The 16,888-nt window shown below is 50.2% G+C and overlaps 3 protein-coding genes and 1 non-coding gene across 7 annotated transcripts; 2 read left to right on the top strand and 2 right to left on the bottom strand.

Annotated features, from left to right (window-relative positions):
• Positions 1-1,476: 1,476 nt before the first annotated feature.
• On the bottom strand, positions 1,477-6,133 carry CCDC32 (coiled-coil domain containing 32). Of its 3 annotated transcripts, none has more exons than XM_071428059.1 (4): positions 6,068-6,133; positions 5,636-5,873; positions 4,775-4,931; positions 1,477-3,174 (listed from the first exon to the last, which is right to left on the bottom strand). In XM_071428059.1, exons 2-4 carry the CDS (start codon positions 5,862-5,864, stop codon positions 3,036-3,038), a joined length of 525 nt encoding a protein of 174 aa, XP_071284160.1. In that variant the 5' UTR covers positions 5,865-5,873; positions 6,068-6,133; the 3' UTR covers positions 1,477-3,035. The 3 variants fall into 3 exon arrangements, with proteins under 3 accessions (XP_071284160.1, XP_071284159.1, XP_071284161.1); XM_071428058.1 differs by having other exon boundaries at positions 5,986-6,103; XM_071428060.1 differs by having other exon boundaries at positions 6,064-6,085.
• On the top strand, positions 6,000-10,189 carry LOC139590436 (protein-L-isoaspartate(D-aspartate) O-methyltransferase-like). 2 transcript variants are annotated; one of them, XM_071428056.1, is made up of 8 exons: positions 6,000-6,531; positions 7,301-7,405; positions 7,744-7,775; positions 8,218-8,322; positions 8,549-8,669; positions 8,795-8,880; positions 8,964-9,133; positions 9,407-10,189. In XM_071428056.1, the coding sequence occupies exons 1-8, from the start codon at positions 6,015-6,017 to the stop codon at positions 9,417-9,419; spliced, it is 1,149 nt and encodes a 382-aa protein (XP_071284157.1). In that variant the 5' UTR covers positions 6,000-6,014; the 3' UTR covers positions 9,420-10,189. The 2 variants fall into 2 exon arrangements, with proteins under 2 accessions (XP_071284157.1, XP_071284158.1); XM_071428057.1 differs by lacking the exon at positions 8,218-8,322.
• A 107-nt stretch (positions 10,190-10,296) lies between these two features.
• RPUSD2 (RNA pseudouridine synthase domain containing 2) lies at positions 10,297-13,730 on the top strand. Its single transcript, XM_071428054.1, has 3 exons — positions 10,297-10,811; positions 11,296-11,592; positions 12,520-13,730. Exons 1-3 carry the CDS (start codon positions 10,326-10,328, stop codon positions 13,300-13,302), a joined length of 1,566 nt encoding a protein of 521 aa, XP_071284155.1. The 5' UTR covers positions 10,297-10,325; the 3' UTR covers positions 13,303-13,730.
• A 2,955-nt stretch (positions 13,731-16,685) lies between these two features.
• On the bottom strand, positions 16,686-16,767 carry TRNAS-GCU (transfer RNA serine (anticodon GCU)). Its single transcript has one exon. It is a non-coding gene; the product is annotated as a tRNA-Ser (tRNA).
• Positions 16,768-16,888: the final 121 nt, after the last annotated feature.

The following is a 16,888-nucleotide window of genomic DNA, read 5'->3' as shown; positions in this document are numbered from 1 at the left end:
GGCCAGGTTGGACAGGGCTTGGAGCAGCCTGGCATAGTGGAAACTGTCCCTACCCACAGCACAGGGTAGAACTGGATGAGCTTTGAGGTCCCTTCAAACCCCAAACCATGCTAGAATTCTGTGATTCTCAGCAGCACCACAGGGTGTTGCCACCCCATGCTTCTGTGGGATCAATTCCTTTGGCTCAAGCTTGTGGAGAACCACATTTTTTTCCCATTTGGATGGGTGGAAGGCTATCCTTGCTGCCCAGAATGCTCTGTCAGCCCTGCCCTCCCCTTGCTCTGAGAAGGCAGCAGGTGAATCGTGTTAGATACTTTATTCTGCCCCATTTTGAAAGCAAACCCCTGCCAGGCTGGGGCTGCATCACCACATGGGCTCTCCACTGGCTTCCAGGGGTGCAGAAATGCTGCTTCATGCAGAGAAAAAGGTAAAATAATGTCTTTAAAAGGTACAAAGGGGCAAGGGGCTGCTGCTTCCTTTGTGATTTACTCATTTATCCTGCCTGAAAGTCATTCCCTGTATCTGCCTGTGCTTCATGGTCTGGACCTGATGCCACCAGGCACCAGAGCTGCAGATCTGCCTGTGCCTCTGAGGATGGGCCCCTTCTGTGTCCCTGAGATGTCACTGATGTCCCCTCTGGGCTCAATTGTTAAAAACAGGCTGCCCAGGGCAAGGATAGAGTGCCCAGCCCTGGGGGGATTTTAAAGCCATGTGGCTGTGGCACCTGGGGACAAGGGTGGGCTCAGCTGTTCTGGGCTTGGATTCGATGATCCCAGAGGGTTTTTCCAGCCTCAACAATTCTCCCTCTGTGGGAGTTATTTCCACACACAGGAAGATTGGTGTTGATGTAGAACCAAAACCCACCCCTAGTGAGGCTGCTGCTTTTACCAGCAAGAGTTGGTTTGGTGCAGAGGAGCTCAGCAGTCTGTTTTTCCCAAAATAAACCCAAATACTGGGAGGTAAAGCTCTTGCTACTCGAATCATGTGTGACATCACCAAGTGCAACAACGTTGCTTTGACACATCACACTCCTATTTACAGGTTCAGTGATTTTGTAAAAAAGTTTTAAAGGGTTTTTTATGGTGATTTAAGTACAGACTCACCCCAAGTCTATACTCTCAGTTATAATTTAATTATATATAATTATATTTATGTAATATATTTATTATATATGGGAGGGGAAAAAAAGTTAACTCTACATAAAGGATCCATTTAAGGAAATTATTGCTCAACCTTTACAATTATCAGCTGGATTTTCTTTTGCCCCACATGTTTCCATAGAGCAGGTCAGAGAATCTTGGAATGGTTATTATTTTTATGAGTGAAATGATAAGAGCTGTTCTCTCAGGTCCCTTCTCCAAAGGAAATGCCTGGTGATATGGATATGGAACAATTTCAGCACAGTTCTTTTGGGTACATTTCTTCCTCAAATATGTTTAAGAACAGATAAGATAATATAAAGCATCCTCACAGTGCTTGCTACCCATAAGAAGAATTTTATTGACTGGGAAATAGGCTGGGGACAAAGAAATTACTGCTTTCTCTCTCTGCACAAACCATTTCTGGGAACAGCTCAGAGTTCTGCATCTTTGTCACAGCTTTGTCACATCAGGTGAGAGAGATCTGCACAAGGACACAGACTTAACATAACAGAGGACAGTTAAAGCATAAATTAAAGGGGACATTTAATGAGCAAACCAGCAAGACACGAGGCTTGTGCATCACTGGCACTCAGATGATTCACCCCATTCCTCAAGGTTTAAAAAACAAGGGATTGTTTTAATGGTGAATTCTGAGCCTGACATTTTTGAGAGGTGAGCTGGGGTGGGAGTTACACCAGGAAAGCTGATGGTGGCAACAACCTCTGAGTTGTGACACGGTGACTAAGAGAGCAGCGCTTCTTTTTGGGTACAGAGACAGGAAACTGGGAGGCTCCAGCAAAAATTTACTCCTAAAAAAGTATTTTCAAACAGGTACATAAATGAACACGGCATGAATCCGGTGAGGATTAACTCCTAGAACCACAATTTCCCCTAAGAAGCTCTGACAGACTGTGCTGCTTCCCTCTACCGACCCCCAGTGTTGGTGCCGAGGCAGAACACACAGATCAGCGAAAAATCAGCACAATATCACAGATTCTTGGATTAGTAAAAGGAAATAACCCTCTGAAGAGTTAAACAGGGTGAAAAAAACAATATATTTCAAGTCAGAGAATTCTATGCATGTCTGTGATGAAAACAAGTTGTTTGTAGCCTCCCTAGCTACCCCTCTTGGTTTCCCAATACAGAATCTCATCTGATCTTTTTCTGGAGAGGCTGAAGAGGTACAAAACGACCAACAAGAGGAAAAATACTCCCCCTACAGTCTGTAATAGAGATTTTGGGTAATAAAGTGGGATATTAGGGGGTACATTACAGAGAGGAATGTGAAATAGCTACAATGTCAATGACACCATCAATTTATTGACTGCAGTGAGATCTTCCTTCAGGGTCCCAAATTCACAGAGGTGGGAAATATCCATCTTCTTCCTGGCACAGCCTGGGGCCAAGTCAGACTGAAACAGTGAAGATCTGGAGAAACAACCAAAATGGATTTGGCAGGAGAGGAAAAAATGCCCAGCTGAGTAATGAAAAGGTAAAAGACAGGACCAAAGTGACTCAGTGGTTTCTCTGCTCTATTCTAGACTGTGATGTTTTCTGATGCTTCTCCACAACTGCTTTTGTTGTTGTTGTTTAATGTGTCTCCTGATGGATTCCAAACAATCCACATCCAGGCTGGAATGATGAGGTGGCAGCAGGCTGGAGAAGATCCACGTGAGGTTTTGGTACAGGTGTTCCCTCTCGTCCCTACCAGTGCCAGCCACTGCCTGCGGAGCTCCAGAGCTGGGATTTGGTGCGTTGAGGGTTCTTTCTTTTAAAAATTACTTCTTCAATTACTGACTATTTGCTCTGTGCCCCCCTTCCTGCTATTCCTATGGCTGGGCACATCTTCCTGGGGGCTGGGACAAGAGGCAGCCCGGGCAGGGCCGGGGGCTCTCACTGCTCGGCAGCCGGAGGCTCCTCCTCGGCCTCCGGCTTCTCCGGCTGCGGCTCGGGCGGGATGAGGCACTGCACCTCCTCGGAGCTGATGGCCACCTTGTCAGGCTGCAGCCAGCGCTTCAGGTGCTCCAGCGTGCTGGGGACAGCAAAGGGACACCATGAGACCAGGGAGGGACAGAGCCTCACAGCAACGCACAGGAGAAGCGACGGGAAAAGCCTCCACAGGCAATTCCTGCCCCTCTGCAGGTATTCCCATTCCCACAGGTGATGTCTGGCGTGGATGGATCCTGGTGCCACAGGGACAAGCAGAATCTGTCACTCTCCAAAGCCATTCCCTGCAGGTGGGCCTTTGGAAGTGTGGTTAGAACAGGTTTTATGCTCTGATTTCTCTCAGTGTAAAGGACCTGCAGAGGAAACCTTTCAGCCTTTACACACCTGAAGTTCTGCTCTGCCTCTGTAGCCAAAGACTCCAACTCCATCAGACAGAGGGCAGGGTTAGATGGGATATGGGAAGAATTCCTTCCCTGTGAGGGTGCTGAGGCCCTGGCACAGGGTGCCTGGAGAAGCTGTGGCCGCCCCATCCCTGGAAATGTTCAAAGCCAGGCTGGATGGGGTTTGGAGCAGCCTGGGATAGTGGAAGGTGTCCCTGCCCAGGGTAGGTGGGTGGCACTGGATGGGCCTTAAGGTCCCTTCCAGCCCAAACCAATCTGTGATTCCAGAAGTTTCCAGCTTTCTGGGCTGGAAGTAAAAAAACCTCTTGTTCAAACAAACCAAAACCCCAACTGCCTCTTGGTGATGAAGATCAGGAAATACAGGGGAGGAAGGGTAGGGAACAAAAACAAAGCTGGAAGAAGAATATCTCAAAATGTGTGAGCATTAACATAGTACTGGAAGGTTAAAAAACCAATATAATCCTAACCCTCTAATATCATAATTCAGTGCACTTAAAAGTTAAGGCTTCTTTAATTACATTGGTGGGGGAGACTCAAAACTTCAGCACCATTCAGAGTGACCTCGAACTTCATAGTTAAATTCTAGGGACTGAAATTCTTTCATGGATAACATCCCCATGGATAACCCTCACCACTTAAAAATAGTAGAAAGAGCCCATAAAAGCTTGGTTTTAAATATAAATTGCATTGAAGTTTCTTTGGGGACCAAAGAAACCATCTGAAACCCCCTTATAAACAGGGATTACTTTTCATAGTTCTGGCTTAAGTAGATTTTCTTGAAGGGAGAGAAATAATCTTCTTGTCATCCAGAAGCAATCATGAAAAATGTCAGCTGAGAAATGAGGAATTTGGAGAGCATTCCATGTGATTGGGAATGGGAGATTGCTTAGGGAAAGAGCTCCCATCTTACTTCTGACATCACCTGTGAGAGGGCAGTGGGGGAGAGAGCAGAAGCACTGTAAGAGAGGCAGGGAAGGGAAATCTCATCCCGGGACTGGTACCAACCCCAAATCCCCATCTGAGACATACTGGACATTCCCTCCTCTGCTCCATTCCTTCCCTACCCCACGTGTGAGGAGGGAAATCACTGAGTAGGTCCCAGGTGCTTCCGTGCAGGCTGAGGGGTGGAAAGATCAGAAAGGAGCACTGGAAGCTCAAACCCTACGTGCTCTGTGCTCCCTCTGGCACAACCCCAATGGGTATTTCTGTGTAATGTCCTGACAAAACCTTCTTCCAGTTTTTGAGGGGTAAGTGGTGATCCTTTCCCTCTAATTTGCTTGTTACCTCTCATCAGCATCGTGGCCCTCAACATAACATTCTGCTTCAAACTTCTCCTGCAAGAACCTGTCCCAGCATTCCTTCTTGGCCTGGGACAGTGTGCGCAGCATGTCCTTGGAGGTCACCTCCTGGGACAGGCCCTTGATCCTCATCAGTCTTCTCTCTGTGAGGGGAACAGGGGATTTTGTTACCTTGGTTATGGGTTTTTTTCTGGAAGGAGAGAAGAGAAGGGTCTGGACTTCTATATCAAAAAGAAAGTTAAATTAACTTTTCAAGACTAATTTCTATTTTAAAAGTAATTTTCTCCCTGTATTTCAAGCCTGCCTAGCTTCCTCTCCTATATATGCACAGGATGATTATTTCAGGTGATGCTTCTGAAGGAAATAAGGTTTGTGCAATCAGCCAGCTCTCCCTGTTTGGGGTTTTAATAACTTTCACACTTACTGCTCAGCTCCCATGAAATCACACAGGACTGCACAGATCTCACAGGCACTGAGTTCCCACAATTTCCATGCAAATTGGAAAATAAATCACTCTCATTGCACTACTTGGTGCGCTGTGAAACAGCAACAAAGGCACGATGAAAGTTCTGGCAGAAATAAAAGCTTTAAAAGCTACTTCTGCCACCTGTTGTGTTGCTGTGTGCAGCCTCCTACTTATTGTGGAGGGTAAAAAACAACTTTTTTCAGCTTTTGCTTTATAAAAAGTTCCTTTCTGTGCCAGAGATGAAGAAGCTCTGACTGAGCTTCACCTTTCCACTGCTGCACTTGAAGAAAATGAGTCAGATTCTGTGTATTTAAGCTGGAAGACTTTTGGACCACAGCAACGGCACCACAAAAACAGAACTGTCACCAGGCAGACACTCACCCAGGGATGCTAAATACACCTCTGAGTCGTTCAGGGGTGCCCAGGGCTTCAGGGCAGGTTGGGAAGAGCCACCCGATCCGCTGCCCTCGGCGTAGGAATCCATGAAGGAGTCTGTGAAAGCATCGCCGGCGTCCTTGTGCTCGGGATGTGGCAGACAGGAGCAGATCTCAGCCCAGAGGTCCTCGCTGGACCGGGTCACCACGGAGTCCACGCTCTCGATCATCCTCATCCTGGGATCCTGCCACGGGGGGAACAAACGGTGAGCGCCGAGCCGCCCGCCCAGGCCTCCGCCACCCCCCTCCCTCTGCCCAAGTCACTCTAGCGGACATTCCAGGGAATTCCCATCCCACCAGGACTCCCGGCCGCCCTGCAGGGAGCGATGTCCCCGCGGCTGCCCGTGAGGCGGAGGGGCCGCCCCACTCCCGCACCCACCGCCCGCGCTCCGGGCACCGCGGCAGCTCCACCCGCGCCTCGGCGGCCCCGGACCCGGCCAATCACCGTCGCCACCGGCCCCGGGTCCGACCAATCACCACCGCCGCTGGCGGAGAGGGGACGCCCATTGGTCCGCAGAGTGGGGGCCGCTGACGCCGCCGCGCCGCCATGTTGGCAGTGGGCGGAAGTTGCGCTGGGCGGCGCAGGCGAGGGCGGTGTGACATCCCCGAGGCGCTGCCGCCCCCGCCGCGGTTCAGCGAGGCCGGGATGTGCTCCAGCGCCACACGGGGAGCTCCGGCGGGGCTCTGAACCACCCCCTCTCTCCGTAGACCGCTGCCGTGTCCGTGGGATGAGCCAGCTGCCGTGCGGCGCCGTGCTGGCACTCATGGGGCTGCTCTTCGCCAGGACCATGGCCTGGACATCCAGCGGGAAAACGCACGCGGAGCTGGTCAACAACCTGTACAGTGAGTGCCGGCAGCATCCCTTGGAATGGCAGTGCACGGATATTTAATGGCTGTGTATGGATATTTAGTGTCACGCCGTGTGACGCTGCTCACTCGGAAGGGTTGGGGTTCACGTTCCTGAATTTCGGCATTTGCCCCAGCCTGAACTCGTTCTATTTATAGCTGGAAACAAGGTGCTATGCCAGGAGGGGCAGGAGCGCCTCTCCACACCTTCCTTCCCTGCCTCTGGAAGTGTGTGGCGCCCTTTAGAGTGCTGTAGCTCGGTGTTCGAGCCCGGCGGTGCAGCCGAGTGTCCCGCACATCCAGGCTCTGTCCGAGGGCTGGAATGGTGCCCGGTGCCAGGACACCGGGCTGGAACACACATAAAAATAGCTATAAACTTCCCCAGAATTCCCGCAGAAAGGTGTGAAGGGATGTTGGATGTCTCTGCGGCCGTGGCCCTTGAGTTCACGGCTGAAACCTGAACCGGAGTCTCTGTTTCCCGCCGTGAAACGTGATTCTGGTTCACTCCCGTTACACTTGGCAGTGCCAGAGGCGTTGTGGCTGGGCAGGTGGCCACCCTCTGGAGCTGGGCTGGTGGCTGGGCCCCAGCAGGAACGGGAAAGGATGTCCTTCCATCGGCGTTTGGTTTGCTCTCTCTCTCAGATCCCTCATTAATACCCCCCAGATCCATGAACTCCTTGAAGTGTGAACTTCCCCTTTCAAATTTCTTCTTGCTGGAATGCCCAAAATTTCAGTCCTGCTTGTCTCTTTTTTCCTTCTTTCCCAGAAAAAGGGATTGTTAAGTCTCAGCGAGTCTTCGATGTGCTGCTGGCTACGGACAGAGGTCACTACATCAAGTATTTCCCATACATGGATTCTCCTCAATCCATTGGTGAGTCACTTCTGGCAAAACATCTGCTGTCAGCAGGGCACAAGGTGCCTTGGCAGGTACTCCATGGTTGTGATGTGGAATCCTTATCCCTGGAAGTGTCCAAGGCCAGGTTGGATGGGCCTTGGAGTAGCCTGGTCTAAGGGAAGGTGTCCCCACCCATGGCAGGGACTGGGACTGGATGAGCTTTAAGGTCCCTTCCAACTCAAATCATCCTGTGATTCTGTGAAAGGAGACAAGTGTTTTCCTATTTTTGGGGGAAGATGGGGGAGAATTAGGAACTGTTCCCATTGGGAATTTTATTCCCTGTCAAATGACTTGTGTCACTTTTTTCCTTTTAGGCTACAAGGCTACGATCAGCGCTCCGCACATGGTAAGGTGAAAACTCCTCACTTTCAACAGCAATGGAGGGAATTGTTTATTTCTCTTTTTATATTTAATTTTTCTTCAAGTAGAAAACTGAAACATCCCATGGACATGATTATCCTGCTTGCTTCTTTAGGGATTTTTCTTCTGTAGAGGAGTTTCCCCTGTACTCTTTCAGTTGCTTTAAAAGCATGCTTAGATGGGAATTCCATGCTGTCCCTTTTTTTGCATGAGACCTTTTCTCCTACTGTTTCATATCTAATTTCTGAGCCACTGCCTAAATGATGTCCTGCAAAAGATCTTCCAGGTCTGACACTTGAGTTTTGCTCTGGAAGTGTCAGGCACGAGGCCAGGTGTGCTGCGATTAAATCAGAAAACAAGAAAAGGTATTGGAAGAGGAGACTAACCCCAGGATGTTTCCCTCTTCCTTGTCCTGGGTGTCCCTGCAGCACGCCCACGCGCTGGAGCTGCTCAAGGATCAGCTGGTGGAAGGTGCCAAGGCGCTGGATGTGGGATCTGGGAGTGGATACCTCACCGCGTGCTTTGCCAGGATGGTGAGCTCACGGCACTCTATTCCCAGCCTGGAACGCACATCCCTTAATTAGCTGCTATAACAGGGACTACTCAGCCCTAAAACCAAGGAAGGGGCACAGGGCTTGCACCTCCTCTTCAGAACCTCTGCTCTGGAGCTTCTTCCTGGAGATTCCCCAGTTCCCACTGAAACCTGCCCTGTCTCTTCCATATGGGAGGCACCAGGTGTTTGATTGATGTTTTTTGCAGACTGGCCCGACGGGAAAAGCTGTGGGTGTGGAGCACATCAAGGAGCTGGTGCATGAATCCATCCGGAACGTCCAAGAGGATGATCCAACACTGCTCAGCTCCGGCCGCGTGAAGCTCGTGGGTGAGCTCCCTGCAGCCCCAGGGTTTTCCCCTTGGCTCTGCTCCTCACAGCCCTTCCAGTTTGTGTTGATGCTTTGAGTTGTTATGACACAACCCAAGTGTTCCCTGGGTGCTTTCTGTCTGTAGTTGGAGATGGCAGACAGGGGTACCCCGAGGAAGCTCCTTACGACGCCATCCACGTGGGAGCGGCCGCGGCCACCGTCCCCAAGGAGGTAAGAGAGGCCATGCTGGGTATCCCTAGAGGAAATGTGTGGGGTTTTTTGCCCCTGCTGACCGGGATGTCTCGGGGCTGCAGCTGCTGAAGGAGCTGAAGCCGGGCGGGCGGCTGATCGTGCCCGTGGGGCCCGAGGGGGCGAACCAGGTGCTGATGCAGTACGACAAGACCAGCGAGGGGCACATCGTGGAGACCCAGCTCATGGGCGTCATCTACGTCCCTCTCACAGACAAGGAGAAGCAGTGGCCTCGGTAAAACCTGCTCTTCCCTGAGGAACACTCCTTCCTCTCTCTCTCTCTGAGCTTGCTCTCCTTGGCTTTGCTGACCGACTCCTGGATCCCTGGTGGATGTTGTTTGTGGAAAAAAGGAGAGAACAGCTTGGCAAAGCAGGGGGTATTTTCTCTTTGATAGAGCTTGCAGAGTTTTATTTCCTCTTTTTCTGGAGCTTGTGTGTGTGTTTAAATTCCATGCGATGCTGGCACAGAACTGAGGGAGTAGTAACTGTTGGTTTTCCTTTGCCTCAGGGATGACCTCTGACACATGGATGGATATCTCTAAAGGCATCTCAGAAAGCTCATGAGAGGGACTTAGGCCTGTAGATGGTCAGTATGGTTTTGCTTTTTGATGGAAATTTCATCAATGGATAAAGGGAAGTTCTGCATCAGAGGAACTCGTTCTGGAGGGATGGAGAACAGGGACAGGACCAGGGGAGGCTCTTGGAGGCCGTAGCAGCTTCCAGGGAGCAGATCCAGACAACTCCAGCTTTCCTCTCTGATAAACTCTAGATAACATCAGATCACAGAGAATTCTGACAGCAGACAGGAATACCCAAAGCTTCACTAAAACCACTTTAATATCGACTACTCTGCCTAATGCTTGGCGAAAATAAGTCGCAATTAGTGTCTTGGAGCAGCAATGTACCCTGACTTGTCAGTTTTTAAAATATGGGAGCATGTTCTCTTCCTGTCTGCACCAGCTAATTTAATGATGGGCAGCAACACTGGATTTTGAGGGTATGAAAAATGCTCGTTTTTTTTCTGTTTGGAGTTTTGAAAAATTTTCATTTCTGGACTTGACCCTCTTTGGGGTTACGAAAAATGCGCATTTCTTGGCTTTTCTGATTGGGGTTTTAAAATAATACTCATGTTTCGGCTTTTTCCCTGATGCATCCCTCCCGCAGGCCGTGACTGAGGAGGCTCACAAGGGGCAGGCTGGCTGCGGTGACGCTCGAGGGTCATTTGTGGAGCAGTTCTGAGGGGGGAAACTGGTGGGAAGTAATAATATAAATAAATAAATAAATAAATAAAGGTGCTCTCGCTCCTCCATCGCCTCCGCCTCACGACGCGCTGGGGGGGGGGGGGCGGGAATTGGACGGGGGCGCCGGGGGCGTGGCCTGGCGGGACCGGCCCGCACTGATTGGCCCGCGCCGCCCGGCGCAGCGCGATGCGTCACGGCGTGCGGCGCGCGGTGTGGCCGGCGTGGGTGCGCGCGGCGAGGATCGGGGTCCGGCCGCCGCCGCCGTCCCGCGGCGACATGGCCGAGCGGGGACCCGGCACCGGCCGAGCCCGGGACGAGGAGCCGGGCCCCGCCGGCAAGGAGGAGGAGGCGGCGCCGGCCCCCAAGAAGCGGCGGCTGGCGGGCGGCGAGCGGTACGTGCCGCCGCCGCGGAAGCTGAACCCCGGCGTGAGCTTCGGCGCCGAGCACTTCGCCGAGACCTCGTACTACTTCGAGGGCGGCCTGCGCAAGGTGCGCCCCTACTACTTCGACTTCCGCACCTACTGCAAGGGGCGCTGGGTGGGCCGCAGCCTCCTGCACGTCTTCGGCACCGAGTTCCGAGCGCAGCCCCTCTCCTATTACCGTGCCGCCGCCCGCGCCGGCCGCCTGCGCCTCAACGAGGAGCCCGTGCGCGACCTGGACATCGTGCTCAAGGTGGGCGGGCCCGGGGTGGGCGCTCCTGGGGGGGATCGTGGGCTGGGGACAGAGCCCGGCCTGCCCCAAGCCGTGAACATCACCCCGTGAGCGGTGCGGTCAGATAACGCAGGGCCAGGAGTTGGACTCGATAATCCTGATGGGTTCCTTTCAATTCGACATATTTTACGATTCTGTGAACCCTGTGGAGGGGTTGAAGGGGAAATCGGGGCTCCCAGGGAATCCTTGCCCCACTGGATTCGGGAATGTGTGGATCCTACAGCCCCACACGAGCCTCACGGCTTCCTCGGTCCTTAGGAATGGGAATGCGCGATGGGCAGGTGGTCGGGTTTGCATGGTGACACACACACTTGTTATCCTAAATCCGGGATCCTGGGAGAAAGGGGCTTTAATTCTTCTCCCACGATGTCAAGTCCCTGTTGTGTGTGGCCGGGTGGGTGATCGCACGAGCCGGATTCAGGCTGACTGTCCATACCCATTCCAGAACAACGACTTCCTCAGGAACACGGTGCACCGGCACGAGCCGCCGGTCACCGCCCAGCCCATCCGCATCCTGGCGGAGGACGAGGAGGTGGTGGTGGTGGACAAGCCCTCGTCGCTGCCCGTGCACCCCTGCGGCAGGTTCCGGCACAACACGGTCATCTTCATCCTGGGCAAGGAGCACGGCCTGCGGGAGCTGCACACACTGCACCGCCTGGACCGCATGACCTCGGGCGTGCTCATGTTCGCCAAGACCGCCGCCGTGTCCAAGCGCATCGACGAGCAGGTCCGGCAGAGGCAGGTGAGGGCTGCGAGCTGCTGCTGTGCTCCACAGTCAGCCGGGTTTGCTCTCTAGGTGAGCTCAAGTTCTCCAGACAACTCATAGTTGTGTTGGTGTTCTTATCTGGTGCTTCTTGTCCCTAATAGGCCAAAGAGAGAGTAAAAACTGAGTTTGGTAATACTGGATTGGAAGGGAGATCCTAAAAAATTTAATTGATTTTGATAATCCTAGCATGATAATATTAGAATGAAAACCCTAAAAATTTAACTGCTTTTGATATTGGATTGAAAGGTATCTCCTAAAAATTTGGTTCAATGTGGTAATTTAATTTCATTTAGTAATACTGGACTAAAAGGGGTCTCCTACAAATTTATTTTGATTTGGTAATATTTAATTGTAAAGGGTCTCCTAAAACTTTAATTGATTTTGGTAATTTTAGGTTGGAAGTTATCTCTTAAAAATTTAAATTATTTCAGTAATATTGGGTTGACGTGGATCATCTTTCTTAAGGGATTGTGCAAACTTACTGGGGTCATGCAGACCAGTTAGAGATGAAATTTATTTGTGAGCGGACATATGTCAACTATCCACCACTTTCTTAATTTTAAAATTCCCATTTTTCCAGAATCTCTTGATCCAAACAGAACTTTTTCCAGGATTGGCTTCAGGGCTGTAAGCCAAAGGCTGTGGAGAGATGGGTCCTGAATTTAAAACAAGGCAAATAGGCCAGGCCTTTCTGCTCTTGATTTCCCAACTAGCTGAGGAAAATGTATGGGGAAATTTGGCTTTTAAGTAGCTGATTGAATTTTTTTTCCCTTTCCTGTTGTAATAAAATGCCACCTCAGGATGTATTTTATTGAGGGGAGAAGGAGGAGGAGAAGCAAGGCTGGAGCTTGGTTGTGTTTCCCCGCTGTGTTTCCTGAGCCTTCCTCTTGTGTCTCCTGGCAGCTGGAGAAGGAGTACGTCTGCCGGGTGGTGGGGGAGTTCCCGGAGCACGAGGTGGTCTGTGAGGAGCCCATCCTGGTGGTTTCCTACAAGGTGGGCGTGTGCCGCGTGGATGCCAAGGGGAAGCCGTGCCAGACGCTCTTCCAGCGGCTCAGCTACAATGGCAGCAGCAGCGTGGTGAGGTGCCTGCCGCGCACGGGCCGCACGCACCAGATCCGCGTGCACCTGCAGTTCCTGGGACACCCCATCCTCAACGACCCCATCTACAACATGGAGGCCTGGGGACCGCACCGGGGCAAGGGCGGGAGGATCGGCAAGACGGACGAGGAGCTGCTGAAGGCGCTGGTGGAGGAGCATCGCTCCAAACAGAGCCTGGAGGTCTTGGGTATTGGGGAGGAGGACTTGAACTCTGCTGGTGAAAGTAGAGACTGTGGGAATTCAGGTGACTGCACAAAGTCTGATCCTGTAAATGGGAGTTCCTGCCCTGCTGAGGATGAGAAGGATCCAGAGAGGAATGACATAGCAGCTTGTCCACTGAACTCTGATACCAACCTGGAAACGCTTGATAAAGACAAAGAGCTCAGTTTGTGTGGGAATCAGGATGGGCAGGCGGGGGAGAAGGGTTGGGAAGAGAAGGACCCTTTGTGTGTGGAGTGCAGGACGAGCAGGCGGGACCCCTCTCCCAAGGAGCTGGTGATGTTCCTGCACGCCCTGCGCTACAAGGGCGCCGACTTTGAGTACTGCTCCAGCATGCCCGAGTGGGCCATGGAGGACTGGCAGGAGTGACCAGGACACCCAGCACCTGCAGGCCCTGCTGGCTGGGACAGCAGCATACAGAGACCAAAGACTGACTTTGCATTGTGGTTGAGGTGAACAAAGCGTGCCTTGAGCTGGGCTGGGAGGGATCGGTGGGGCTGGAGAATTATCTCGCTTCCCACAGGTGCTGTGAAGGATGAGCAGGGAAGCAAGGCTAAAACGGGAGTTTTATGTTGCCCTTCAGTGAACTGGCACCTGGGGGCAGCAAGGACTGAACTCTGCTCGGCACAGGCAGCTTTGCCTTCACCTCAATGGATTCTGGATCAATTATCCACATGGATAACGAAGTGTATGCACTAAAAGTCAAAAACTGATTTTTCTTCCAGCCTGCTGTGTTCCTGTGTCTTACAGTGAGAGCTGCTGGATGTCAAGTCATAAAACACTCTGGTTTTATTGTATTTTGTTGTCAGATTGATTTCAAAATGACAAGATTACTCCTGAGAACACTGTGAGGTAAAACCAGGACACTGTGATCTGTTTTGTGCCTGCTGTTTGTCAGCAACATCCACTTGCCTTTGAAATCACCAACATTGATTGGTGCAGGTATTGGGCCTGGTTTTGGAGGTACTGTTTACCAGATTTTGTCTTGGAGATATTTTTTAATATCACTTCAGTGTGACAGTCAGGTTTCAAGAAAAACAAAAGCAGTTTTATGAAGCAGAAGACTTCTTTTAAAATAATTTTAGAAGACTTCTCTTAAAATAATTTTGTATGAATGATTAATATCACCATAGTTCTTATTTTCATTAGTGTTTACACAGTTGATTCTTGGCTTCTGGGAGGGTTTTTATATTAATTTTGGAAATCTCAGTTTGGCCAGCCCACAGGAATTAGTACCTTCCTCCTAAAATCACTTGATGATGTCACCAGGGTCGGGACATAACTACCAAATCACAATAAACCATTGCTTGCCTCCAGTAGCCCACAGGAGCCAAGTGGTGTCTTTCTCTGCTGGATCATCCAGCTGATGTTGAATATTTCCATAAAAATTCACTCAGGTTTGAGCTTTGCTCTTCCACATCCTGACAGTGGTTTCGTGATTCTAATTTAATTCCAGGTATTTAGAGAGGTGATGCTAAAAATCAGCGTTATCCAAATTTTTGATGCATTGGAATACACCTTTCATGGAAATAAATGCAACTTGAGCACCTTTGGTGTATCAAAAAGGGTGGCTGGAGCTGTTACTGAACTTGGATGCAGGAGAATGGGGGTAGACTTAGGGATGACAGTTAAATTAGACTTTAATGTGTCCCAAATTATGCTTGGAGGTTTTTTGGTAAGAAATTTCTGTAACAAAAAAAGGCTCTGTCAGGGATTTTCCTGACTGACACTGGGGCCAAAGGGCCTGATGAGGAACTGGAGCTCAGCACTGCTTTTTCCTCTTTTCCTGGAATAATGGCTGCAACTGGCAACTTTTAATTTCCTGGTCAAGAAACCCCTGGGCTTCTGTTTCCAAGATTCTTTGAACTATGAAGATTTAGGATTTCTTTCACAAGGATACTTTATTTTATTTTATTTTATTTCATTTCATTTTTATTTTATTTTTTATTTTTTTAATTATTTCTATTTTTATTTTAGATTTTATTTTAGATTTTATTTATTTATTTCTATTTATTTTATTTTACTTATTTATTTAAAAATTTATTTTTATTTTATTTATTTTAATTTGTCAAAACTGTGTTTGATGTTTTGTTAGCTGGAAAAATGTTGCTCTTGGAGATTCCCTGTGATAAATTCCCATCTGAGTTTGGGTCTGAGGTAAGTACTGGGTCCTGGTTGTTGGCATAAAGTTTTCCATACAAAATGTAGATCCTGGAAGAATTTTTTTCCTTAGTACACCTTTACTTGGACATGCCTTGACATTGCTGGGTTAGCTTTGGACTTGATCCTAGACAGTCCTGTAATTCTTTCTTTATCAGGAGAATGTCTGTCTCACTGTGCTAAAGCACTTTTCCATACAAATAAACCCTCCTGGCAAACTTCCCTGTGCCTTGGCCTGTCCCTGTATGGGTCTGGCTGCAATCAGCCCCTGAGTACTCACCTTCCACACAGTAAGGAGATGTGCTGCTTGTTCACTTGTGCTTTACATTGTGTTTGGGAGCCTTTTGTGAGGCTGCACTGTTGTGATCCAGCCACTCTGCCCAGGGTTGGGTATGATCTAAATTCCAGAAGGATTTAAGTGTAGTTAAAATTTTGGCAGTGTGTGCAGGGAGGGCTCAGAGCTGTCACTGCAGAGCTGGGAGATGTTCCTTCTCCTGGAAGCTCTGAGTTTCACTAACTTCTACTTCCAGGCCTCTAATTCCAGATTTTTTTTTTTTTTTAAGTGAACCATGGATGGCTTAGGCAGAGAGGAAAAGTTTTCCTGTATCTTGTCAATACACTCATTTATGCTTTTTCAATTGCCATAACTTTATGGAAGACAAAGCAGTAACTATCTGAGGAGAACTGGAAGTCATTTTCAGTGAGGGGCTGGGACCTTAAAGCCCATCCAGTCCCACTCCCCTGCCATGGGCAGGGACACCTTCTACTGTCCCAGCTTGCTCCAAGCCCTGTCCAAGCTGGCCTTGGACACTTCCAGGGATCCAGGGACAGCCTTAGCTTCTATGGGCAAACCTGTGCCAGGGGCTCCCCACCCTCCCAGGGAAGAGTTTCTTCCCTATATCCCATCTAGATCTCCTCTTTTCCAGTTCAGAGCCATTTCCCCTTGTCCCAAGTCCATCTCTTGGAGCCCCTTTAGGCACTGGAAGGGGCTCGGAGGGTTCGCTGCAGCCTCCTCCTTTCCAGGCTGAACAATCCCAGCTCTCTCAGCCTTTCCTCATAGGAGAGATCTTCCATCCCTCTAATTCTTACTCAGAGCTTTCATGAGGGACCCAGCCAACCCTAATAGGACGTTTTGTTGGGATCCCAGAGGAGGTGGAGATTAAAAGTGATTTGTCCCCAGTGGCACAGCTGGAGTGCTCTGAGGAAGGAGGTAAGTCAGGATACTCCATGGAGAGGCACCACAGGAACCCGGATATGGGGTGAGACCCTTCAGTCCCTCGTGACACTCTGTGCTGGCTGTGACCCCTAAATTCTGTGGGACACTATCCTGGGTGACCCCTAAATTCTTTGGGACACTATCCTGGGTGACCCCTAGGTCCCTCGTGACACTCCCTCCTGGTTGTGACCCCCAGAAGCTGTGGCACACTCTATCCTGCCTTGGAACCCTGAATCCCTCAGGGTGCTGTGTCCTGTCGGCCGCCTCTGCTTTTCCTTCTCCCAATAAGGGCCGAAAGTAGAGGAGGAAGGGAGAGGTTTCCTTGGAAATGTTAGGAAAAAAATTTTTTTTGTGTGAGGGAAAAAACTTTACTCCCCGACGAGGATGGGATTCGAACCCACGCGTGCAGAGCACAATGGATTAGCAGTCCATCGCCTTAACCACTCGGCCACCTCGTCACAGCGATTTCTCTTTCACCGGACCTATAAGGAAGTATATCCAGCGCCTCCATCATCTCCTCCCGCCCGCTGCACCCTTGTGTGACGGCACGGGTTACGCGGCCCTGCACGGGCACAGTGC

This window comes from Agelaius tricolor, unplaced genomic scaffold (assembly GCF_023055355.1).
Source record: "Agelaius tricolor isolate 1412-34295 unplaced genomic scaffold, bAgeTri1.0.p SCAF_5, whole genome shotgun sequence".
NCBI classification, from domain to species: Eukaryota; Metazoa; Chordata; class Aves; order Passeriformes; family Icteridae; genus Agelaius; species Agelaius tricolor.
The sequence above is the reverse complement of the archived record's forward strand: the minus strand, read 5'-3'. Positions and strand labels throughout refer to the sequence as shown.